Raw genomic sequence first — 25,944 nt, forward strand, 5'->3', positions numbered from 1 at the left:
GACATGATTGTGGAAGTAGGTGTCCTGAAGTTTTTGTTTTTTTTTTTTCTTATTTGTAATCATAATACTCAGCAAAGAATTGAGGGAAAAATGAGGACAAGATGAAGGGGGAAAATATCTGGGCATGAACCGCACACTAATAATTAGTGCTTCTAATAGCAATCTGGTGAGAGAGATGCTACAGCTAACACACAAGCAATACTTGGAAGCATTTCATATTCATGATTCAGTTAAAGGCAGACAGAGACAGTAAAGGGTTATAACTTGATTGACCTTGTAAATTTGCCATCTGAAACTAACAGTGTGGATTTCCTCTCTAGTTACTTAGTAATGGAACTGATGGATGCCAACTTGTGTCAGGTGATTCAAATGGAATTAGACCACGAACGAATGTCTTACCTGCTATACCAAATGTTGTGTGGTATCAAGCATCTCCACTCTGCGGGGATTATTCACAGGGTGAGGACACTAAATCATAGGAACACTCAGTCAAATACAATGTACTTCCTTATTCCTTTGATAATAGAATTAGCACACAGTTGACTAAGTTGTGGACAGAGCTTCAAGCTATGCTGTGACTGTGTTTGACATTGTGCTCCAGTTTGTTGAGAGTCAGGTTCTGAGCAGTCCATGCTTTCAAGCTCCTTCATCTGTCCTATGTGCAGATGAAATAAGACAGGCCATTTCCACAGCTCATTTCTGGCAACATGAAGACTGCTACCCTGGTCTGTTCCTCTGTCAGGTCTAGAAAGGAAATATAAACTGAGAATTTTATGTTGCCCTAAAGTGAAACTTAAGGGATGACAACAAATGATATGTTGTTTTTCTAAAACTTCTCCTGAGATGAGCCTAAATTGTAACAATGACAGTACTGGCCTAGATTTTCTTTTCTTTTTTTTGAGGATGCTTTTAAAAATACAAAACTAATTGTAAACTTCTTCATAGCAATAGTCATATGCAAAACTGCCCGGATGATTGAGTAGAGGGAAATTACAAGTGCCACTGAATACTGACTTTGACTTTGTTCGTTTGTTCCTATTGTCAGGATTTAAAACCAAGTAACATTGTAGTCAAGTCTGATTGCACATTGAAAATCCTTGACTTTGGACTGGCCAGGACAGCAGGCACAAGCTTCATGATGACTCCATATGTGGTGACACGTTACTACAGAGCCCCCGAGGTCATTCTGGGAATGGGCTACAAGGAGAACGGTAGGGATGCTTCTGAAACCATGAAGAAAATGAGTGCAGGCTTTAGAGAGTCAGGAGTATATGTTTTCTTTCATATATACAAAATTTCAAAAATAGAGCTACCAAGATTTCATATTCAGAGTTTATTTTTTAAATTACTACTGTGAAGAATCACTCATTAAAAATGTGATGGATGTTTCTGAGAAGTAAGCTTGGCTAGAAAAGCATTAAAATGTTAGAGCTGAAAAGAATTGCAAATGGAGTCTGATTAGCAGTCAAATACATACTGATTAACACACATGCCAGGAATATTGAGAAAACTTGTTTTTTGAGTTGCAACTCAGCTCACAGTGAGTGTGTAAACAGGAAGAAATCTATTTTTTTAAACCATTTGACTTTTATGTAATATCACAGATTGATGGTTCTAGTCCTAGAGAAAGACCAACAGAAATATCATAAATCCTTAGAATAAGATTCTTCACAAGTCAAGTTGTAATAATCCAAATTGTTCAAGTTGGATAAGAGTTTTATTTTTAAAATTTTAAACTATTCTATACGTAATGTTTAGGGTATCAATTGCCTAGAAATTTTTTTAAAGTCCGAAGACCATAGAAACTAAAAATATTAAAATTTACATTGCTTTTTACGTTACTTTTAAAATTTACATTTACTAGGTTACATAAAGAAAACCTAGTATACACAAACACTTTAAAAGAAGGATATAGAAAGAATCTTTAAAATGTATTCAAATTGGATTTATTTGCTCAACATGGAGGGTTTATAAAATGTCTGTTAGAAAGCCTTGCAATATATTATTTTGTACAGAATATCTCTTATAAATAATGAATCATTTAAAAAACTTTTCCAACATATGCAGCAATTAAAATAGTTTTATTAGGATTGTACATATTTACTCAAAGTACCTTTATACCAGAGTTTATATTCTGTTCTGTTTCATGCCTATTTTTATAAATTCTATAAAATCAATTATCATTTTAATTTTATGTACAGGTGCTGTGGAGTAGTTTTATAAAAGTACCCTGGCCTATGAAATTTTAAAAATTCTTTCAGATTAGAAGACAGCCAATGTGTTTATGCAACTGTACAGAGGAGGGGTAAAGTCAGCATTTAGGAAGGTCAGGTTCACCTTTGTGGCCACTGTCAGAGTTCTGCTACTTTTTGACTAGGAATTGTTGAATGGAGTCCTCCTCCCAGGAAACTCTATTGTGTATGCTCTTCACAAGTTATCTTGCAAAAATAAAAGGGGAATCAATTGATGGAAAGTCAAGAACCAGGACTATAACTGATAATAATTTATTCTATATTTCAAGGTAACAGTAAGATAGAATTTTGAATGTTCCCAACAAAAAGAATTGATAAATATTTGAGGTGATGGATATGCTAATCGCATGGATTTGATCATTATACATTGCATACCTGTATTAGCTATCACACTATATCCTATAGATAGGTACAATTGCTATTGGTCAATAAAAGAAAAAGAATTGAGGATGTACAAGAGGCTAGAGGATTGAATTTGCCTATATTTATGGCTTTACAGATCTTTGCTGCACAGACAGTAAGCACTCAAAACCCCTTTTCTTCCCTGACTAGAAAAAAAAGAGTTGCAATTTGCTGCCTTCGTTTATTGGCTTTCTTAAGTGGATGGAGATGGTGTGCCTAGCGCCCTGTGCTGTCCTCCTTCTGAGACCAGGAAGGTTATCATGCAGAAAACCCTGCTTGCTCCCGCATCAGGCATGCCCAGCTGTCCTGTGCACTTCACCCTGCCTTCCTTCCCCATGGAGCAACTCAGCCTAGTGTTTTTGCCCCAAAGTTCCCTTTGTCCTTGATAAAAGGGAGTTGGAAGAGGGTTAATGTTGGTAAAAGAAAGCAAAGCATGTTTTGATTAAGTATGACATTTGGGAAATAGACATATGTACCCTAACAAATTTTTAATATATTTTATACCTGCTTTTTTACTTCTAGATGATTCCTTTATACATGTGTGGATTCATCAAGTATCATTTTCTCAAAATATTTCACATAGATATTAAAAGTGGTGTTTATTTAGAAGGCTAATTTCTGAAGGAAGAACTAAGTCTTGAATACCAGGGATTCCAGTTTTTTCACTTGCCAAACATGGCTTCAACCATTTCCGAGTTTCTTGGACTTGGTAAAATATCTCCTTATTTTGAACAACAAAAAAAAAGTGCTGTCTTGTCCTGTTTCACATAACTGGATAGAATAGAAACTGAAAGAGCCAACCTTAAAGGTTGATTGAGATTATTTTTCTATATTCAACAAATGATGTAAAAAAATCTCTTGGTGGCTCTAGCAGTCACCTGCCACGAAGATACTTTTGGTTTGACTATTGCTTTTCCACGTCAGTAACTGGCATGGCAATCTTAGGCATCTATAAAATAATATTTCCTTAAATATTAATTTGAGTTTTCATGCTAGGCATTGTTTGTATAATCGTATAGAGTTGGTTTTAATTCATTTTTTGGCCAACTTTGGGTGGGAGATGAAAATTGTACCTTCTAATGAAACTGTTCTTTTTCCTCCTCCTTCAGAGGTCAGCTATCTCAGTTAACTGTACTCTACTCCCTTTTCTTCACGTCCCTCTCTCTCCTGTTCTAGTGGATATATGGTCTGTGGGATGCATTATGGGAGAAATGGTTCGCCACAAAATCCTCTTTCCAGGAAGGGATTGTATCCTTGTACTTTTGGCTGCAGCTTTATCAGTTTTGTTTTCTCTCCTTTTAAACACATAATGTTTTCCCAGGAAAGTAAAGATAGAAGCAAAAAGTTGGGTAAGTGGTGTAATTCTAATAACTCAATGCTAGGAATCTCTCTGTATAGCTATCTTTATCTCAAACTAGCAAAAATGCTATGTCTTTCTTATTAAAAAAAAAGTGATAATTTCTGCAAACCGACCAGTACTGCAGGCCACAATGATTTCTTTTAATTAAAATTTCAATGGGCTTTTTTCTTTAGTTATTTCATGCCTTAACTCAAAATGGCAATGTTATTTTTTGTAAATAACAAAGAACCCCCCAGTCACCAAATGAATAAAATATATCTTTGTAACTAGTGAAAGAAGTCACCATTTTCAAGTCATTTTCATCTCCTTTCCAAAACTGTTTAGTGCTTCTACAATATTTAGACTGAATAATTTCTCTCCTTGTGGCATTCTAGGCTTCTGTCTAGGGCTTCATTGACTTGAATTACTGTTGACATCCTACCCAGTCTTAAAGAGGTCAATATTTGGAATTTCCTCTTCAAAACATGAACCTCCACATTCAAAAATCATGATTACTCAAATTGCCAGAGGCCAAGTGAGTTTAAAATAGGCTTCACTCACTTGGCTTTGAGAAGTGGCACAGAGGTGGAAAATTGCTTTTCCAACCAAATTTAGAACTTTAGGAATTAGTGTGGATTTGAATTCTACCGCCGGGTAGTTTCCATCAGAAATTTCTCAGAGTATCATCCATGAGTAAGGAATATTAAATAAACAGGTATATTTCATAAATAACCAAATATTCACTGCATAATAAAGGCACATATTTGTATTTGTAGTATATAAATAATGGAAGTTTGCACACTGACAGTAGAATATACTTTTATGAGGCAGAAATATCTTGTTAATGAACAACACTAGTACAAAATCCAAGTTAACCATAACTAAAACTTTAACAATATTGGTGCCAGGTAAATTCAGTATAATAATTAAATGTTAAGTTTTTGGAAATTGGAAATAAGAAAGGTGGTCCACAACTTCATTAATCACTCTATTTGAATAAGAAAGTTCTATTGAGCAACTCTTTTATTTTTTATTTATTCATTTATTTCTTTTTTTATTATTTTGGTGGTACTGGGGTTTCCACTCAGGGCTTTCTGCTTGCTAAGCAGGTGCTTTATCACCTCCAACTCCCCCCACCCCCCTGCTTTTTTTCTGCTTCAGTTATTTTTCAGATAGGGTCTCATGCAGTCTGCCTACACCTCCCACTTGGAAGGGAATTACAGGTATGCACCACCATGCCTGGCCTCAACCTTTTTATTATACAAGAAAGAGTATGATTTTTATTTCCATAAGGAAAAAAGGCCAATAGTACAAAAACCTGACTCTATAATCAAAATGAGTATGTATTTATATAGGCATTTATTCATTCTGGTGGGCATTAATGAAATATTCCCTAAATTCCACCAATAATGAAAAGTAATGATATCATCTAGCTCTTCACTGTCCAATAGAGGGCCACTAGCCACATGTTGCTATTTGGCAGTTAGATTCTAGACTGAATTGACATGCATTGCTTGTATCAAATGCATATCTCTTTTTCAAGATTAAAAATGTTAAATATATTATTACTAATTTCATATTGATTATTTGTCAAAATAATATTTTGAATATATTGGTAAAAATATATATTATCCAAATCAATTTCACTTCTTTCTTCCAATTCTTTTCAAGTGTGACTATTATTAAGATTAAAAATTCATACTTGCACCGGTGACTTAGTTTTTCTGCTGGCTAGCACTGGTTTAGAACATGAGATAACCAGTGGCAGGCTTTTGAAATCTTAACACCTTAAATCATCATATGCTTCATGTTCCCTTAGCTATAATCTGAAGTACCACTACTACCATCATCAAATTTCATGTGATTACCTTGGGAAATTCCTTTTACTTTACTTATTCACAGATTGGAGATGAATTACATAACCAATGTAGTTGATTTGGACAATATTGTAACCTACACTCACGTTTAAATGAACTGATCTCATTCAAAAGTAGGAATTATTTTCTTTGTGTTTTTGCCTTTGGGATGTACACATTTCAAACAAAGAAAAAGGAACCTTTGGATCAGTGTGCAGAATGAAGCTGCTTAGGCACGTCTTTGTAGTGCAGTTGCTAGTGGGAGACAAAAGGCCTGGGATTCCAGCTTCCCTGTCACCTTGCACTTACACATCACTTGATTTCCATATAGCACAGCTGTTTTCTGAGATTTTCTTTAGCAATCCAGACATTTATCCGGGCTCTTTTCCTCTTATTTTGACAATTTAAGCCAGTAAACTTAGAAAAAACTAAAAGATTGCAGTTTCTTACCATTTCAAAGGGAAGGGAGATGCAGATAGCCCCTTTAGTTTCCCTATTCTTGTAACTTGACATTTAAAAGGAGAGGGCTAACTATTCTAGATTTTCATTTTTTTACTTCCTTATCCAATGTAAGTCTGACCCTTTTTAATATTCATTAAAAATAATATAATTTCCCTATCTCTTCATCTGTCTACCCTGCCCCACATAGACTGTTTCCAAGATTATGCAGTTTTTAAAAAATATCACCAATTCTTTGAATTATTTATAATTTATTAATTATTTAATATAAATTATTCTAAGGCTAAAAATGATGTGATGTGATAACACAAAAATGATGTGATAATAAAAAATGATGTTTAATACAATAATCAATGCTATTCCTCACTCTTCACAGAACTTTTTAATCTGAACCCTAACAAAAATAGTGAAACACCTTCACCAATCTGGAAATCTTATGAAACTGTTATCAGTGACTAAGTTTTAACTTACAATTGTATTTGCATTTTGAGAAATATGGTGGGAGTTTTTTATGATTGATATGATCTGTATGGCATCACAGAGTACCTTATTGATCACCAAATCAAAGTGTTTGAAAAATAAACACAGTTTAAAAGAAATTTGCTTTTCCATCCATCTGAGAAAATTAGTATTTTAGTAACATCTGAACTGACTTAGTATTTCTCCTAAGGAAAGTGACACAACTATTGAGTGCAAATAAATTTGCTTTCAGCCTACGGGAACACTGATGGTGGAGGACATTGTGATGAATCAGAAGCCAGAATTCTACCTAGGCAGCGTTTGTGTAGCGAGCTCTAATGGAGACCCAAATACTATATTGAATTATCTCAGAAGTCATAAAAATCCAGTTTCAGTGATGGAATTTACTAATTACTTCTTTATTTTTTTATTTTTTATTTTATTCATATGTGCATACAATGTTTGGGTCATTTCTCCCCCCTTCCCCCCGCCCCTTCCCTTACTTCCCCCCACCCCCTCCCTCTCCCCCCAACTCCTTGCTACCAGGCAGAAACTATTTTGCTCTTACCTCTAATTTTGTTGAAGAGAGAGTATAAGCGATAATAGAAAGGATTAAGGGATTTTGCTAGTTGAGATAAGGATAGCTATACAGGGATACTAACTACTTCTAAGATCAATGTATAGTCATCATTTACTGTAATATCTTGAAAATTTCCTAAAATAGTCTGACAAGCATATCAGTTACTAATGTACATACATAGAGGGAAGGCTTACCACTATCTCCTCTTCCCTACCTGACAGGACTAGTATCAAATTCTTTTATTACCTGTTTCCTGTTAGGTGGGATGACTGATTGATTCTTAAAACTTGGCATAAGGGCTTTATTTTGAGTAGTAATCCTATCTTGAGTGCGTAAAACTCCACATAAAGTCATGGAAATATATCACACTCTTAAATCACCAAAACAAAGTTCATCCTCTCTAGGCCCCCGACCTGTGTGACCTAAGCATGGGTAGTCAGTAAGAATAGTGAATTGTGAGTAAAGCTAGGATGGGAATTGAAAGGTCTCCAGGGTATTATCACCTAGAAAGATATGTTAGAACAGAGAAAGATGGACTTCAACATGAATATCAGAAGTTCAAATGTAGAGTTTATATACCATTTTATACAAAATGTTTGTGACCTATTAAGGCTGTTTTGAGTTCTGACCATGAAGATAAATTTTGAAGAATTCTCTGGCTTTGCTTTGGAATGTTGACACCCTGCAAAAACACCCAAAAGAGAACCAGAAGTCATACCAATTATTAATATCAGTTATCAAAGTAGTATCTGTCTAGAACAACTGAGGAAAGCAACGTAAGGCCTGAGGATCCAATTTAGACCATCTGTTGTTATAGTCCAGAAGATAAATTGGTCAGTTTTAGGGGAGAAGTGGTTAGGCATTACAGATTACCTTCAGATATTTTAAAGTTATTATTTAGATGAGGAAATAGAGAAATTCCTGTTTGGATAATGAGAAAGAGTTCATCAATATGGTGATTCAATATGAGGATTCTTTTCTAAGTGGTTTCAACAATGAAATGGCTTGCCTAGTGAGTGGTGAGTTACCCTCATTGGAAAGATTTCTTTTTTGTATTTGTTACTATACAGTATAGTATAATATTACATAAACAGAAAATACACCTTTCTTATAGATACCCAGTCAATATATGTATTATGTTATATAATTAATATTTATTGAGGACTTACTATGTGCCAGGCAATGTGGAAGACCTTTACCAGACATAATCCTTTCAATGCTAAACACTTTTTATCATTTACACTTTAGAGGATAAAATTGAGGTTTACAGAGGTAAAATAACTTGGTCAACGTTACACAGTTAAAAAAGCAGTAGAGCTGGTTGTGCAGCAGAAAATAAAAATGAGCATCTGCCAGGGATTTGTAGAAAAAAATTTTGTATTAAGTAAGAAAAAGAAATAGATGTTTCAGAAATCCCAGACAGGTCCATGGTGGAGTCTTTTTCTACAAAAAAGTATATCTTTTGTAGATATCACTATCTACAAAAAATATATATACGCTGCTAAGTGTCAGCTTAGTAGACTGGTCACTTCAGACAGGATAAGAACACTTGTAATTAAAAATAAATGCGTTGTCCAAGCTTCTTTTCTTTTTGTTCCTCAAAGATTGTCACAATGCCAAGCTCTTGTGAACCAGGCAGTACCTAAAGTTACAATGCATTAGTAACAAGGGACTCACAACTGTTTGCTCTATCTTTCCCTGATATACTTTTGCATGTCACTTGCTTTCCGGTAGTGGAAGCAAAACAAATTTGCTTCTCTGGGTCTGCTTTTCACCTTCAAAGCTCTAACCATTTCTTTGCAGTGATCACTCTGTTTAGGTATGAAATCAAACAGTGGAAACTAGGTATAACCCCAGTGAGATTTCCACATTGGAAAGAATCTCATGAGGAAGTCTTTAGGGTCACTGCCAAATTACGTGATGTAATTTGAAATGTAAGTGGAGCAAAATTATATTGTGCCGCTCTCTTAATGCCTTTTCCTATTTGCTCACCCTCCATATCCTTTGTCTGTTTTTTTTTTCCCATAAGAATAATCTCTCTTCCTGACTTTCCAGAACAAAGAGTAACCAAGTATAGTTGCAGAAAGCAGCTTCATTTTCTGGCTTCTCCCTTCTGCATCTTGCCCCTCCCTATGTGCCCTTGCTGTGGCTTCCTGGTTTGAGTTCTGGATGATAACTGGCAATAATAGAGACCATTGTAATTTGCCCTTCAATTCCAGGTTTCTTTTGATCCCCAGTCACAAAAGTGTCAACTCTTTCGTCTTGTTTATTTCATGTTGAACCATCCTATTTTGAAAGCCAGCATTTCTCACCATTGTAGAGCAACCATGTTTATGAGAGGAGGGCAGCCTTCCTGTTTAGAAGCACACTCCTTTGATGAGATTTAATGAAATAGAGCCAGCATATTCCAAAACATTCTTTCTTTAACTGGCATATCACTTCCGGAAACTTATTCATGTTATAAATAAGAGTAAATGAATTTTATACTCTCTTTTAAGGTTGCTGGCAGCTCAGCTTTTCTTTTTTCTTCCTCCAAATATGGTTCACAAAAGAATAAAAAAGAAATTGATTTGCATGTTTCCATGTTAACATAATCTAGAATAATTTACAATACAAATCAGTAGGATTCTAGTGGATGAATGCAAATTAGATCTTTTAAGTCAGAAACTAAAGAAATCATTGAATTATAATTGCAAAGTAATATTATCATATTTTAGGTAGCTTTGGTAGTATTGTTAGTTCAGCTGTGTAGCAGCAAGGGCCCTGACATTCTGTGTTTACTCTTTTTAACTACTTTAAAACACTAGTGGTTAGGAGACTGGCCTCTCATCTAGTCAGTGAAAGGTCAGACTGTTGCTCTATAGCATAAGTGGCCCAGTGTTTTCATTTATTTGTCCTTATGTTCCTGTGTTCTTGTTTATCTTCATTTCATTTTTGTTTTCAGTCGACATGTGGTCAGTAGGGTGCATCATGGGAGAAATGATAAAAGGTGCAGTGCTGTTTCCTGGCACTGATCGTATCCTTCTTAGCAGCCAGTGGTCTTTATGGGTGTCATTCTCAATTAATTCCCCTTTGTTTCAAAGGCAACACTGCGGATGGTATAAATTCATTGCCCCTGGAGGGTTTCTGTGAGACTCAATGTCAAATACACACAAGCTGGTACCATGGTAGTGACCTTGTCTCCTAGCAAGACCTTATGTGGATCATATAGTATTAAGCCTGAAAAATTCAGCATATCAAAAAGTCTGCCTTAATTCAGATCTGCCAAACTAGTAACATTTATCTTCATTATTTTTTTGTTGTTGCAGATATTTCAAAATTAAGGTATATCCATAATGAGATAATAAATGGCAAAGTGTTTCAGTGTTAAAACTGAAGATCTGTACTTTTATTTCATGAGAAATATTCACTCACTATGGAAATCCTTAATCAGGTAGATTTATGGTCACCCACAAACACAATTGGTTTAGTTTTGCACGTATTCAGAGTGTGCATATACATTTCATTTTTGAATTGGTCCACCTCTTCTAAATTTCTTTTTCTCATTCACTTCATTTATAGGAAAAGTATCTCAATCCTGCTCTCGTTTTCACCATATTATTAAGTGCAATAATTAAAACCTCATTAATTAAAGACGATTAAAAATAAAATAACTGAAGAAATCACTTAAATCACTTGGATAAATGCAAATAATCCTCCTTTAAGCAGCAGATAACTAGTAGAGATTCCCAAGACTCTGAGTATTAAATAAATATGGATATTGTGAGATTAGTATGTGGATATTTAATGGGTCCCACCATCATGCTTGAAAATAACTTATTCCCTTCAGTTTGCTAAATACTTCTCAACATGCAGTCACTTATGAAAATGTTATATCTTCATCCCACTAAAGGTAAAACTTCTGTTTAAATGATCATAATTCAGAAGGATAATTGAGTCCATAATAGTGGGGTTTTAATGTTTAATTAGAGTAAATCTAATTACTAATATTATGTATCCATACCATATTATTTTGTATTTCTATTACCTATATTTCCATTCTTATGAAGTGCCTATGATACAACTGCAAACATGAAGATGAACATATTGTATATTATACAGATATAGTTTCTCACACCATGTCTCTAGTTTCACATGTGCAATTTCATGCATATATTTGCCTTTTGTTTTCAAAGGAACAGTTCAAGAAACAACTGAATTAGGTATTTTGTTAATGAAAGAATTTCACTTGAAATGGTTCTCTCGGTTACAAGTAAAGTCATACTAAGTTGATTTCTGACTATTGTTGCTAAAAAGGTGTACTAGTCTTATACATGGCACACTTATTTTCAAACTCCTTCTGTCTATACATGTACATTTTCTTAAATGACATCTATAAAATTACCATATTCATATTAGTGTTAATGCTATTTTAAAGGTATGTTGGCCTATTAAAAACAGAGTTCCTTCAGATTTCTTAAAAAAAACAGGATTTAAAAAAAAATTTCAAAGTAATTATAAACTTGTATTGACATCTGAAAACAAATTTGAATGGATCTTAAGTTTTGGCAAATTTCAGAGAATTTTATGAAAATGGACTCAATCTGTATACTCTTTGCTTTTCCAGAAATTTATCGTGACTGAATTTGAAGGTTCAAAAGAATATTTGCCACCTGTAAATTTAAATGGTCATTTTTGTTAATATCATTACCTTGTCTGTTAAAGAAAGTTGAAACAGATTTCTGCAATCGAATTATTAAACACAGTTTCCTTAATATTTATCAGAATCCTTTCTTCGAAGAAGTTGCTTGCATGCAATTTTTTAAACTTGAATGTCAAAATCCCTTATAAATAATGCTTAAGGCTGCAGGTAATGTTACAAGGTCATATTAGATGCTCTTGATACTTTGATACTGAGTTTTTTTCTGAAGCTCTCATATAGGACACATTTGTAAATTTCTTATAGGACAAATGGACTGTGGTTTTTAATGATTTCAATCATGTTTGTGAAAACTTTAAATCAGTTTGGTTTCAAAAACCAGACAATGACCACTGAATATCATCCAGTTAACTTCTTAAAATGCAAGTCAGACTACTTATAAAAAATTATTTGTTATTAAAAGTGACTTAAGAGACAAAAATTATATCTAAATCTATTAGCTAGAAACTTTAAAATGGAGACAGAGGTAGAGAATATGTGTGATGTACATTTGTACAGTACTTTATAAGGAATCAAATTTTTTTAGTCAAGTACCCTCATTTAAAAGAAAATGTTCTTAAGATGAATGATTTCTGAAAGCTCTCACATGATGGACTATACATATTGTTTTAAGGTATAACTCAAGATCAGACTTAAGATGTTAACAAGATCTTATATTCTATAGCTTATATGTTTAAAATGTTTAACATGTTAGTTTATTTTATATATTCATTGAATGTTACTTAATCAAATAAGTTTTTAACTCTTCACAAAAGAACCAGAATTCAACTGTTGAGACAATTTCTCCAGGGAGAGCTAATGAATTTGATCACAGTTGACATTTTTACTTTACAAATTATATAATATTGCATATTATATAAGTGAATTATTAATAAATATAGCACCCCAGAAGAGGGTTAATAAGTGATCACATGCACTGCCATCAGGCTAAAAAGAGAGTCATACCAGTGCCTTTGAATCTTTGGTTCACGCTACTCAGACACATCTTCCTTCTGCACGAAGTACTAAATAATGTTCACTCTCTCCTTGATTGTCCTTACATCTTTATCACATGCATATTTATCTCTTTTTTGGGGTTTTTTTTTTTTGGTGGTACTGAAGTTTGGATTTTTTTTTTAAACAGGTCTTTTTTTTTTAGATATCCATGATGATGGAATGGAAGCAAACTCATTTTCATTGCTGTGTAGAATTCCAGTCTATGAATCATCTGCCATCTACCAATCAATTTTCTTTTAAGTAGATTTTGAGATAAATTCATCATTGTTTTTGTTTTTGCCTTTTTGAACAATAGTTCTGACAATATATGTTTCCAGGAGCACATGCACAAGATTTGCTTAATTATAAATTCCTGGAGGCATAGGGCATAGGTTGTTAACTTTACTATGTAATCTCACATCAACTCCAAAGTCAATTTATATATATGTCTGCTCCACATCCTCACCAACGTTTGGTATTGCCAGGTTTACTTACTACTTGTTTTCAATGTTTAAATTAGAGTGTGCTGTACCACCGGGCTTCCATTTCATTGACTACAATATGAGAAAGGCTAAACAACTTTCCTGCGTTCGTTGGCCATTAGTATGTTCCTCTTGGTAAAATGTCTTTTGTTTTTACTTATTTATTGTTGATAGCAGTTCTTTTCAAAATTATTATCATATTATTGTTCTACTGGAGGTGGATTGTGACATTTACTTAAAATTTTGTTCTACTGTGTTATTTTTCTGTTAATCATTAGAAGGTCTTTATGTGAACTGACATCTCATCTTTGTCAGTTTAGTGTGCTGCAGACATCTTCACCATTTTTCATTGTATTTTATATATCTTTATATATCTTATAGTGACTTTGGAATTTAGTGATCTGTTTTAATCTATAGCGTCTGTATTTTTAGGTCTTAAGAATTCTTTGATAACTTTGTATTCTCATATAATTAATCTGTGAATATTTTAAAGTTTAGTCTTTTACATTTAAGCCTTTAGTCCACTTGGCATTGGTTTCTTTTTGTATCTGAGTGATAGAGGGATAGAATTTATTTTAACCCAATTTCATTTGTTGACAAGCTTATTCTTCCTTCAATAATCCATAATTTGGTTTCTGTCATAAATTTTCATGTATCAGGGAAGAGGAATAGATTTTGGGCTCTATATTCTGTTCTATGGGTCTGTTGTCTATCTTTGCACCACTAGAACCCTCTTTGAGTGAATTAAAATATATATTATTCACTTTTATCATATAAGATAAATACCTAAAATCATCTTCCTCAGAGCAAGTTGACTATTAATGCATCATTGCTCTCCCATCAACATTTTAGAATGGGCTTACTAACTTCTGCCAAAATATCCCGATTGGTATTTATGTTTGAACGATACTAACTTTAAATTTATAGAAAATGAAGTTTTAATTTAGACCAGTATTTCTCTTGAATATACAAGCATCTCAGCACACACTAATTTAATCATTGCTATTGTAGTTTAAATATGCTGTTGATGTTCAGTATTTTATCTTTCTAAGCTTATAAAAAGGCAATATTATTATTTTACTGAGTACAGGCTGAGTATGTTCAGATTCTCCCTATGGTTGCCATTTTCTTGACTTACCACAACTTTTTGTAATTCAGTCCCCCCTCTTTTTTTTGAGATTGCTTTCTTTCTTCATCGAGTATATCTCTTAGAAATTCATTTATTCCAGTTTTTTATAATAAACTCCTCTTTCATTGGGGTTCCCTTATTTGAAATTTCTTTCAGTTAGATGTAGAATTTTACATTAAATGTTCTTTCCCACTAGCATTTTAGAGCTGTTATTCTACTTGTCTTTTGTTTCCGTATTGCTGGTGAATGATTGACCAGTGTAATCAGCTGTCCTCTCAGGACATAGGCTGTCTTGTTCCATCCCCTTAGTCTTTGGTTATTTGCTATTTCTCTGCGAGGTGACGAAGTGTGGGTTTCATTTGATTTATCTCCCTTGAAATTCATTATTTCCTGGCTACCAACAAGTTTTTAATCCCAGAAGATCTCAGCCTTGTTTCTTTGACTATAATAAACTTGCCCAGTCTTTACTCCATGCAAAATTCCTACAGAATATTCATTTATTCAACAATTATTTTTCAGCCCCTACCATGTGCTATACAAGTTTTATCCTCAAAAATCTATCAACCAATGAAATATACAAACATCCTTATCATGGCATGAGTTTTACATTTAGAGGCATGATATGTTAAGATGTGAAAATAGCTACAAGATAAAAGGGATCCCAGTGCTAGGATGGAAAGCAGGGACGGCTTCCCTCCTTTTAAAGTTTAAACATCAGTAGCTTTGCCTACTACACTTCATATGGCAAGTTTTCTTGCCCTCATATGAGTTTGGTAGTCCCCTCAACCTCGGCTGTATATGACTATGCCCAGAAATGAATGTGACTTTGCAGAGATGGTCTAAGTACACAGTTCCCCTGATGCCTCTTCAATGGATTCTGTGTTTATTCATGTAGGCTGTTTGTATTAGCTCCTTTGTATAAAGTGATGGTATTCACCAACTTGAAAGGGTCTTTGATATTTTTCAGCTCCAATGTACAGATATCAAATTATATCTCCAAGGCTTCTTCTCAGTTTCAAAATGATATTGCATGCAGGTAGCATCAGATCCAGTGTTTTGAAGTCAGAGCATCATAAAATTACAGGAGGGTGCTATTTACAACAAAGAATGAACAGTGGTAATTCCAAATTAGGTTCAGAATCTTGTAAGGAGCCTGTGCAATTTAGAAGTCCCAAAGATTAACTTTCAATAGCTTAATGAAAAAATTTGCCTCTGCAACACATAGTAATATGTTAGAAAATGTAAAATGTCTATTTTTTGGATACATAAGTAAAGTAGATTATAACAGTTAGTATATTTTTAAAACAAAATAGATTTTAGTAGAGCTGTATACACCATATGTCAAACATCCATGGAACACTGCTTAAGTGAACAGGTAGCACCTTACCCAGTGTGTCAGATTTGAGTTTCTCTGTGTTCTGGCTTATAAAATTTCCTCTTCCTGTGCTCATTTATCAGTGCACAAATACATTAACTAATTGTGCTTGAAGTCACTTATTCATATTTTATGTTTCCAGAATTTGAAGGGGATTTTTGAGATGAAAAGAACATTTACAATTGAAAACTAAAATCTTTTGGCAGGATCAAGGCCAGGGCTTCTTGCATGCCAGCACTTTCCACTGAGCTACATTTCCACTCAAAATTAAAAACATTGCTATAGGAGTAAAACATAGCCATTAAAATATAGAAGCAGAACTCTATCATATATATATATATATATATATTATATATCTTTCTATCCTGATCTTCCGGTTGTCCTTAAAAGTTCCTTTAAGAAGAAATATAATTATTGAAATATACTAATGTTTTGAACTTGATATTGAGTGATGTCTGTACTTTCCATGGGTGGTACACACAATCTCTTCTCCATGATGAAGAAGAGAATCCGTCTAACTATACTGGAGCATTGCTATGATTTTCCATGACCTTTGTGGGAAAGAGACACAAGGAAAAGACATAAAAAGTAGGATTTTCTTTTCCCTGAAGCATTGTGGGGAGTGGATTATGAGAAGCCTCTGAGAACTTGACATAAGCACAGTTGTGCTCAATGATCTACAGGCTGAGTTTGGCACAGCCCAGATGCAGAAGAGAGCAAGAAGGCAAAATGCAGCACAGCTGCTTTTCCTAATTTGTTTATGTTCAGAGAAAGAAGTAGGAATGCAGTTTTCTCTTGTTACCACGTCACATCCCTCCCTGAGAACTGTTGCTCCACCTCCTTGTTTACCATGGGATATAAAAGACTCACTGAAGGAAGATGTGGGGTTTTTTTTTTGATGGGGGTTGATTGATTTGTGGGCTGCTGAGTTATGCTAGAGATTAGAGGAAACATGGGACAGTGTAAGTCTAAGGAAAGAGACTTTAAAGAACAGAAAAGAAGACTTTAGAAGTAAGGTTTTAAAGATAGAGAAAAGAAGCAAGATTTTAAAGAAAGACTTTAGAAGTAAGGCCTTAAAGAATAAAGAAGAAAAAGAGCAGTAAAAGAAGAGTTAATAAAGAAAAGAAGCAACAAAGCTGTTGTGCATCTCCATCCGAGCGCCCAGCACACCTGGCCCCAGCTTGTTCTTCTATCGTTTGTCCTTTCTGCATCTCTAGTTGCCCCCACATAGGTCAGGAGAACCAGGAACTTGAGAAAGTTCCCTACAAAGCCTTCCCAAGGTGAATGACCTTTTAGTTTCCCAAAGCAAATAGGTGCAGAATAATCTTTTAATGAACTTGAGCCTATTCTAATTGTTATAAAACTGAAACATGTTAGCACTTTATTCTTCTATCTGAAGTTAGTAACTCACAAGAGACTCCTAGTTTATTATTCTGCATTAGTATTCCTCAAAATGTAGTGCAAGGATCATCTGAATTATAATTACCATTTTTAAAAAATAATAACCAGTCAAGACCTAGGGAGTCAGAACTTTGCAGATAAAATGGGAGATGAGAAGGATGTGTCATTTTGGAAGTCTCTTGTGTTATTAATATTCAAGTTCAGGAGCCATAGTTTTACATCATGATGCTCAACACATGCCTCTGTCCCTTATCACACTTTCACTGCAGACATTGCCCATTTATTATGTCATTCTTTTCTGTAGACCTAATGTAGAGATGCACACTCATTTTAAACACTGTGCCTAGGCAGCTTATTAGTTTCCGAGATACAACAGCCTCTCCTAGAACTATTCTCTACAGATATTGCAATCAGCCAATATTACCTTCAGGGTCTTGGCAAAGAATTTGGAGAAAAATCATAATATTAATTATGTTGCAAATAGAAGTCACAATTTTTTGCACAAAAATTGAATACAAGCCTACAGTAGAGTAGAAAGCAAGTAAAAAGAATGTGAGGATGTCAACTCTGAAAATAATATTCTTAATAACAAAAGGTAATTAAAAATGGAAGAAAACATTAAAAAGTTGTATTAATTCAAATGGCATGGGAGAATGAGGACATTAATAATTCTTTATGATTCTGCTTAGCAATTTCTGTAAGTTTAAATGTGCATGTGGTAAATTATTTTCATAATTATGACCAAAATATCCAGTAAAACATATGGTATTTTTCACATTAAGTGAAATATATTAAGTGATATATTTTAGAGAGTCCCCTAGCTAGGGAACCTAAAGTGAGAGGAATGCTTACAACATAACTTCTAACCTAATTGATAATTAACTGGAATGATTTCAATCTTAGGACTTCAGATATTTATTTTTACTACCCTATATATATTTTGTTTTATTCTCCAATGATAATACTATTTGTTGAAGACCTTAGCAATAATCAATCTTAGTTTCAAATTATCTTACCATCATTCTCTACTTATAAAAATCAAGCTTTTTGCCACGTAACTTGATTTTGTAGTGAATTTAGAATTAAGGACATGTGGCTGAAGTGGTAGAATTAGATGAGAAAATCTACTGTCAAATTAATTCTTATTAAATGTCATTTCACCTTTTTATTCAATGCCTTTGATAAATTATATTAAGGGTGATATTTCCTGAAACACTAAGTCAAAAACATAAAAACAAATATATTTATGCTTTTTGATAATTGCCTAGTATTTGTCTATATATGGAGTTATGGATGTTCTAAAGCAAACAAATCCTCTTTTTTTGTGGTATTAGGGTTTGAACTCAAGTCCTTGCTCTTGTTAGGCAAGTGCTCTACCACTTGAGTCATGCCCCCAGCCTTTTTTGCTTATTTTTCAGAGAGGGTCTTGATTTTATCCCCTTGCGCTGGCTTCAGACTGCAGTCCTCCTGCTTACCCCTTCTGTGTAGCTGGGATTACAGCACAATGCCTGGAAAATAAATCCTTTTACAAAAACAATTTTGATATTTCTTTTAAAAAAACATATATTATGTTAATGTTTACCACATAATCATAACATCTATTCAGTATGCATATTTTGAAAATGTAAATTATTGTGGAAATGTTATCATTTTTCTTTTAATATCTTATTTTCTATTTATAACATTAATGAATTTTTATGTAAATAAGTTGATCTGAATGACTAGGGAAGGAGTTTCAGAGATATTCTTTAATGGCCAAATTAAGGCAATTTTTTTACTGTATCAATTCCAAAAAGGCTCTTTACTGGAATGCTTGGAACTAAAACTGTACCTGGACCCAGGAGATATGACCTCCCTTGTTGGTATTTTTGGCTAACTATGATTATAAAGAAAAGCCATGTGCTTAACTAAGTTGGACACAGTTGCTCATGCTATGACCCTGTGACCATCTGGAAAATAAGTACTTACTATTTCAACATATAGGTATTTATGAGAAGAAAGAACTTGAAATGGCTGGTTAAAATAAGGGCACAGACTTTTAAAGATGGTTACACCTTGTATTTAGAGTAAGAACATTTAACTAATTCACTGGAACTAATTTTAAGGATTCTTGCCTTCCTTCTTTTTGTAAAGAAGTGTTTCACTTAAGATAGGAAAGATCACTGAGTGCTTCTCTAGACTCTAATTGTGACCTATAAACTATTCACATTTAACAAATTCTATGGGATTTGACTATTCCCAAATTTTACTATAAAAATAACATAGAATTGTTTTAGGAATATTACTTTGAAAGCACTTAATTCTTTTCCTAATAACTCTGTAATTCTAATTAAATGCAACTAGAATATAACAATGTCTTGTGCATACTAGGCCAAATTTGTTAAATGACTTCTTAATAGAAAATTCAACAACTTATATGCCTCTATTTTAAGCCTAACATCAAGTCTTCAGAATTCTGAGCAAGTTTGAGCAATGATTAAATAGCTTGGTCTGGGTGCCAGTGGCTCACACCTGTAACCCTAGCTACTCAGGAGGCAGATCAGGAGGAACAAGGTTCAAAGCCAGCCCAGCAAATAGTTTAAGAGACTCTATTTTGAAAATACCCACCACCAAAAAGGGATGACAGAAAGTGGCTCAGGTGGTAGAGAAACTACCTAACAAGCTTGAGGCCCTGAGTTCAAACCCCAGTCCCACCCTAAAAATAAAAATAAATAAATAAAAGATAGCTTAGCCAGGCATGGAAACCTAGGCCTCTTTTCACAATTTCCAATGGTAAGCACTTGAGTCCTACTTGACATTGTTGATGTTCTTCTATTTAAATACATCTAAGTACTTACAGCCATAGATTCAATGTGAGTTTGTCTTAAAAGCAACTTGTAACTCTACCTTTACATAATGTTTTAATTTATTTCTAATGACTCTGACTTTTACTATATTTTCATGCACATAATAACTTTAGTGAACTTTTATTGAATTATGTTCATTTCATTATTGCTGCTGTCTCATAGGGAACATTCTTCCAGTTTTTCCTACCTGCTTTTCATTTCTTGATGCTTACGGTCATATATTTTTTTCATTGCAGTAACAGACAGTATATGTGGCAATTTAAGTTTTATTCAGCTGGGTTATAAGGGAGGTAGATTTGTAAATTAACTTCATTTTATCTTTGTTCAATATCATATCTACTGTTTTCAGCTTATATTTATTTATGTTTAATGTAGTTAATTTGTCTTTCAGTATGTCTATCAATCATTTTTGGTTCAACTCTCCTGAATAGCTACAAGTAAAGACTTTATAAACCTCAATTAATTGATATTATGGTAAAGGTATTTGAATTGTCATAAGTTGTTACTTCAGTGGAAATAAATTAACGCTACAAGATAGAGTTGTAGAAGAAAAACTAGATGTGAGAGAGAACTGTGTGTGGTGTTGGATTTAAGACAAACCTCCAAGGCCTCAATCATTCACTGACACCTGGCAAGGAAATCTGTTGGAAATCAGCTGCGTCCAGCTGGCTCTTCAGAACTTTCATGGGTGGTAATTATCATTATTGAGGCTCAGATATATCAAATATTAATGAGATGAAGAGAGTCTTACCCAGCTACCTGAGGCTGGGGACACTAAGGGAGAGGGCAAGCTAGGGGACAGTTTTGTCCGAGAATACTAAAGTTACAGTTAGATGGGAGAAGTCACCTCTGGTGTTCTGTTGACACAAGGGTAACTGGATATCAACAATGTACTGTATATTTCAAAAATCTAGCAAACAGGATTTTGAGTGGTTTATCACAAATAAATGAAGAGATGGAGATGCTTACCCTGATTTGAGCATTACACAAATGTGTATATGTATTGAAAGTTTGCACAATATTCTATAAATAGGTGCATATTTATGTGTCAACTGAAAAAATTAACAACAAATAAAACATTTATATTGATTCCATATGTAATGCGTAGAGTAGAAAACATTTACTGATAATAAAATTTCCTAACTTTTAGCAAAGGAAGAAAAAAATCTTAATAGCAATTTAGGAAAAATGCAAACAAATACTATTTAAAATATTTGCATACTTGTTACTTAAAAAATATAAATGGTGGACAAAAATACCACTATGAAGTGAGATTTTTTAAAATCCTAAATCATATAACTATATAAAATTTATCTCAATAAAATAGACTCTTTGCATTGTTTGAGTAACCTTTTTCACATGTATGATCCTGGAGTTTGAACTTGGGGCCTTTTACTTGATAGGTAGGCACTTTACCTCTTGAGCCACACGCCTGGCCCTTAAATAATTTTTTTATTTTTACAAACCAAAGCAATTTCCTGTGATGTGTCACTTTATATTTTTTATTCTAAATCATATTATGTAGCAGTTTTTCTTGTGTTATTTGAATAACTTTTTTCTTTATAAATCACAGACTATTTTAGAATTCTGTTTCCATTAAACAATGCTACTCCTTAAAAAATGTGTAAGTTCCCAAAGTGAATTTAAAATTTCAAGAGGATTCATTGCCTGATGATTCTGATTTTATATTTTTGTCCTACATTGCTCATTTAAAGTCCAGTTGTACTAGTGATGGTTTGGCATTCTGTCAAGAGCTAGCCTCCTGATTATTGAAAGCAAGAGCTAGTGGTCTGCACTTGTTTTTCCCTTAACTATTCAATTCTCAGATATTGACCAGTGGAATAAGGTAATCGAACAACTGGGAACACCATGTCCAGAATTCATGAAGAAATTGCAACCCACAGTAAGAAACTATGTGGAGAATCGGCCCAAGTACGCAGGACTCACCTTCCCCAAGCTGTTTCCAGATTCCCTCTTTCCAGCGGACTCTGAGCACAATAAACTTAAAGGTAAGTCCTAGAAGGAAACTTGAGATCCACTGTGGGGGTGACAGGCTGAAAAGAGCATGTGATGGAGTGACTTTTCTTTAACTTGAACTAACTTAAGGAGAGGTATTTCTTAAAAGATTTTTAAAAAAAAAACACGGGGAATGATTTAGATTAACCATTTCAGGGATGTTTACTTAGACTCTCAAAATTATATTTTGAAGTATAAATCTAAAAGACCAATATATTACACATATATTTATATGTATAAAATCATTGTTTCAATCCTTTCTTATGAATGCAAGCTTTCAGTTGTAAAATCTTGGAGACACAGATATCTGTGATAAGTGATTCTCTCTACTACTGTGTCTGCAGTTATTACTTAATTGACGAATCTTAATCAATACCTTCACTTGCAAAACTGAGGTAACCATGCCTCTGTTTCATGTTGAGAGTAATAAATATGGCAACACATTAGGTGCAAGATAAATAATAATATTCTACTTCTTATTATTATTTAGGATACTCCTGAGAGTCTGTTTTTGAAACTAATCTGATCCTCCTGAGTCAGGACTCAAATTCTGCCCTGTGCCTTAAAAAGGAAATTGATAACTGAATGATGTGACTGCTATTGTATCTACTCTCCAGATTGTTTTTATGTATATAAAAATTTGGGTTATATGCTCCATTAAGTCATTTTGTGTTCTACTTAAATTCTGAAAATTGTGTTGTACAAATGAGAGCAAGAACACACACTCATTAATTTGCCACCATCCCTGCATTTACAGCATGCATTTGTATGTCCGTGCTTGTCATCCCACCATCCTATGTTCTTACAGATTAGCCAAGCAAATTACTTTGCGTATTCAAACTTCCTGGGTTGATAAATGTTACTTAGAAATGTGAGAGAGTAATTATACTCATATTCTCATAACCTGTAGTTCTTAACAAGCCCAAAATGATGCCTTAGGCTTTGAGACATACAAAAAGAGGTGCCAAATGCATTTTTCCCCAGCACATCAGAAAATTTACCTGATGTTCAGAAGGAAGTGAATAGTTGGTTCTTTGTTTTCTTAGTTTCCTATCCATTCAACTAATTCCCTCATTGAAATAAAAATCTTACTGTTTTTCTCACTTACTGTTTAGCCAGCCAAGCCAGGGACTTACTGTCAAAGATGCTAGTGATTGACCCAGCAAAAAGAATATCAGTGGATGACGCCTTACAGCACCCTTACATCAATGTGTGGTACGACCCTGCTGAAGTGGAGGCGGTAAGGCCCAGTCTTGTTTTACTTTCCTTCCAGAAACAAAACATAGCTTGTGGAGAAAATTGACTAAGTCTAGATTCCAAAAAAACACACAAAGACTTTTATACAATTTCTAAGTCAAAAAGCCATTCTCTGACCCTCTAAAAGTTGTTTTCCTCAACCTATGTTTTAAGTGCATTTCTTTTTCAGGACTTCCTATGAAAGTGGTGATTTAGTCTAAACTTTAGATGTCACCAATACACTGCCATGTGTTCTTGTTAAATTGTCAACACTTATGTCTCCTCCAGAGCATTTAACTGTCAGCCTTTCCTGATACAAGCTTCATGGGGGAAGACAGAAAAGAGGATAAGCACTTTGCTTCTATTTCTGTGATAACACACTTGTCATTAGTACCACACAGTACTTGAGAGTATTTCAGTTAGAAAGCTTTTACCAGACCATTGGTGACTTTGTGAAATTGCATGAACTAGATATGGAAAAATGGGCATTTCAATAAGGACATTATTTTTTTGGTGGTTCTAAATTGAATATTATAGTATGATATGTCTCCCTGTCTCAAAACCAGATATGGTTTAAGAAGCTTCTCAGAAGCATAACTCTATTTTTAATATATTTGCAGCAATTTAATATCTTTCTCAATCTCTTTCTTACATCTTGACCTCTTCTTTTCTCTGTATGAAGCCACAATTTAGTATGGAAAAGGATATTATTCTTGCGTATATCTGTTCTATAGGCCTCCTGATGAGAATTTTATTTCTGTGCCATCTATGAATGTTACAATCAGCAAAGTTACCTTTTTTCTGTAAATGTCAGAATCTTCTCAATTTCTTAGAATACTTGTGCTAAACTATCTCATTTTCTTTAACATAATATTTTGAAATTCCTATTTGAATTTGTTCCTAATATTCTGTTTTAAATACTTGGCTTTTGCCCTTCTCTGTACCCTAAGATATTCTTGCTTGAAGATAGCTCTGTCTTGCATCAGTTTCTTTTTCTCAGTTTCATTATGGACTTGCCCACGCAAAATTCTTCATTCCTCACCAGAGGACCAAGAGCTGAAAGATGATAGTGAGGACTACATAGAATTGAACTTTATAGACACAATATGCAACAAATTCAAGCTGACAATTTAATCCAATCATTAGTCATTTGTGAGCTTCAAGGAAACACTTTAGCACTATCTCCCATGGGTGGAAAAGGAGAGGCACCTGTCCAGCTTTACATTTTTCTTAAGCTCTCTCGCTGCACTTTAATGTAAAATAGTTTTACAATGATGTTGACATTTCAATTTGCTTCAAGTTGCATTTAGTTACTTGATTTGATTCTTACAAAATAAAATCATTACAATTAAATATTTCTGAGTTTATAAAGTTCTTAAAACTAAAATATAATCTTTTTTTTATTCCTATGTGCATACAATGTTTGGGTCATTTCTCCCCCCTCCCTCCACCTCCTCCTTCTCCCCCTACCCCCTTGATACCTGGCAGAAAATATTTTGCCCTTATCTCTAATTTTGTTGTAGAGAGTATAAGCAATAATAGGAAAGACCAAGGGTTTTTGCTAGTTGAGATAAGGATAGCTATACAGGGAGTTGACTCTCATTGATTTCCTGTGCATGTGTGTTACCTTCTAAGTTAATTCTTCTCGAACTAACTTTTCCTCTAGTTCCTGGTCCCCTTCTCCTATTGGCCTCAGTTGCTTTTAAGGTATCTGCTTTAGTTTCTCTGCGTTGAGGGCAACAAATGCTATCTAGTTTTTTAGGTGTCTTAACTATCCTCATACCTCCCTTGTCTGCTCTTGCTTTTATCATGTGATCAAAGTCCAATCCCCTTGTTGTGTTTACCCTTGATCTAATGTCCGCATATGAGGGAGAACATACGATTTTTGGTCTTTTGGGCCAGGCTAACCTCACTCAGAATGATGTTCTCCAATTCCATCCATTTACCAGCAAATGAAAACATTTCGTTCTTCTTCATGGCTGCATAAAATTCCATTGTATATAGATACCACATTTTCTTCATCCATTCGTCAGTAGTGGGGCATCTTGGCTGTTTCCATAACTAGGCTATTGTGAATAGTGCCGCAATAAACATGGGTGTGCAAGTGCTTCTGGAGTAACCTGTGTCACAGTCTTTTGGGTATATCCCCAAGAGTGGTATTCAAATGGTAGATCAATGTTTAGCTTTTTAAGTAGCCTCCAAATTTTTTTCCAGAGTGGTTGTACTAGTTTACATTCCCACCAACAGTGTAAGAGGGTTCCTTTTTCCCCGCATCCTCGCCAACACCTGTTGTTGGTGGTGTTGCTAATGATGGCTATTCTAACAGGGGTGAGGTGGAATCTTAGTGTGGTTTTAATTTGCATTTCCTTTATTGCTAAAGATGGTGAGCATTTTTTCATGTGTTTTTTGGCCATTTGAACTTCTTCTTTTGAGAAAGT

The 25,944-nt window shown here is 34.1% G+C and overlaps 1 protein-coding gene across 6 annotated transcripts in view; it reads left to right on the forward strand.

Annotated features, from left to right (window-relative positions):
• The window catches only part of Mapk10 (mitogen-activated protein kinase 10), a 334,304-nt gene that overhangs the window by 230,096 nt on the left and 78,264 nt on the right, over positions 1–25,944 (forward strand). For all 6 annotated transcript variants that reach the window (XM_074041839.1, XM_074041841.1, XM_074041840.1 and 3 more), the window contains 5 exons: positions 321–459; positions 1,046–1,211; positions 3,831–3,902; positions 22,081–22,263; positions 23,386–23,510. In XM_074041839.1, coding sequence (XP_073897940.1) covers positions 321–459; positions 1,046–1,211; positions 3,831–3,902; positions 22,081–22,263; positions 23,386–23,510 — 685 coding nt within the window. The remainder of the gene's footprint in view (positions 1–320; positions 460–1,045; positions 1,212–3,830; positions 3,903–22,080; positions 22,264–23,385; positions 23,511–25,944) is intronic.

Source organism: Castor canadensis, chromosome 9 (assembly GCF_047511655.1).
Source record: "Castor canadensis chromosome 9, mCasCan1.hap1v2, whole genome shotgun sequence".
In the NCBI taxonomy this organism is placed as follows: Eukaryota; Metazoa; Chordata; class Mammalia; order Rodentia; family Castoridae; genus Castor; species Castor canadensis.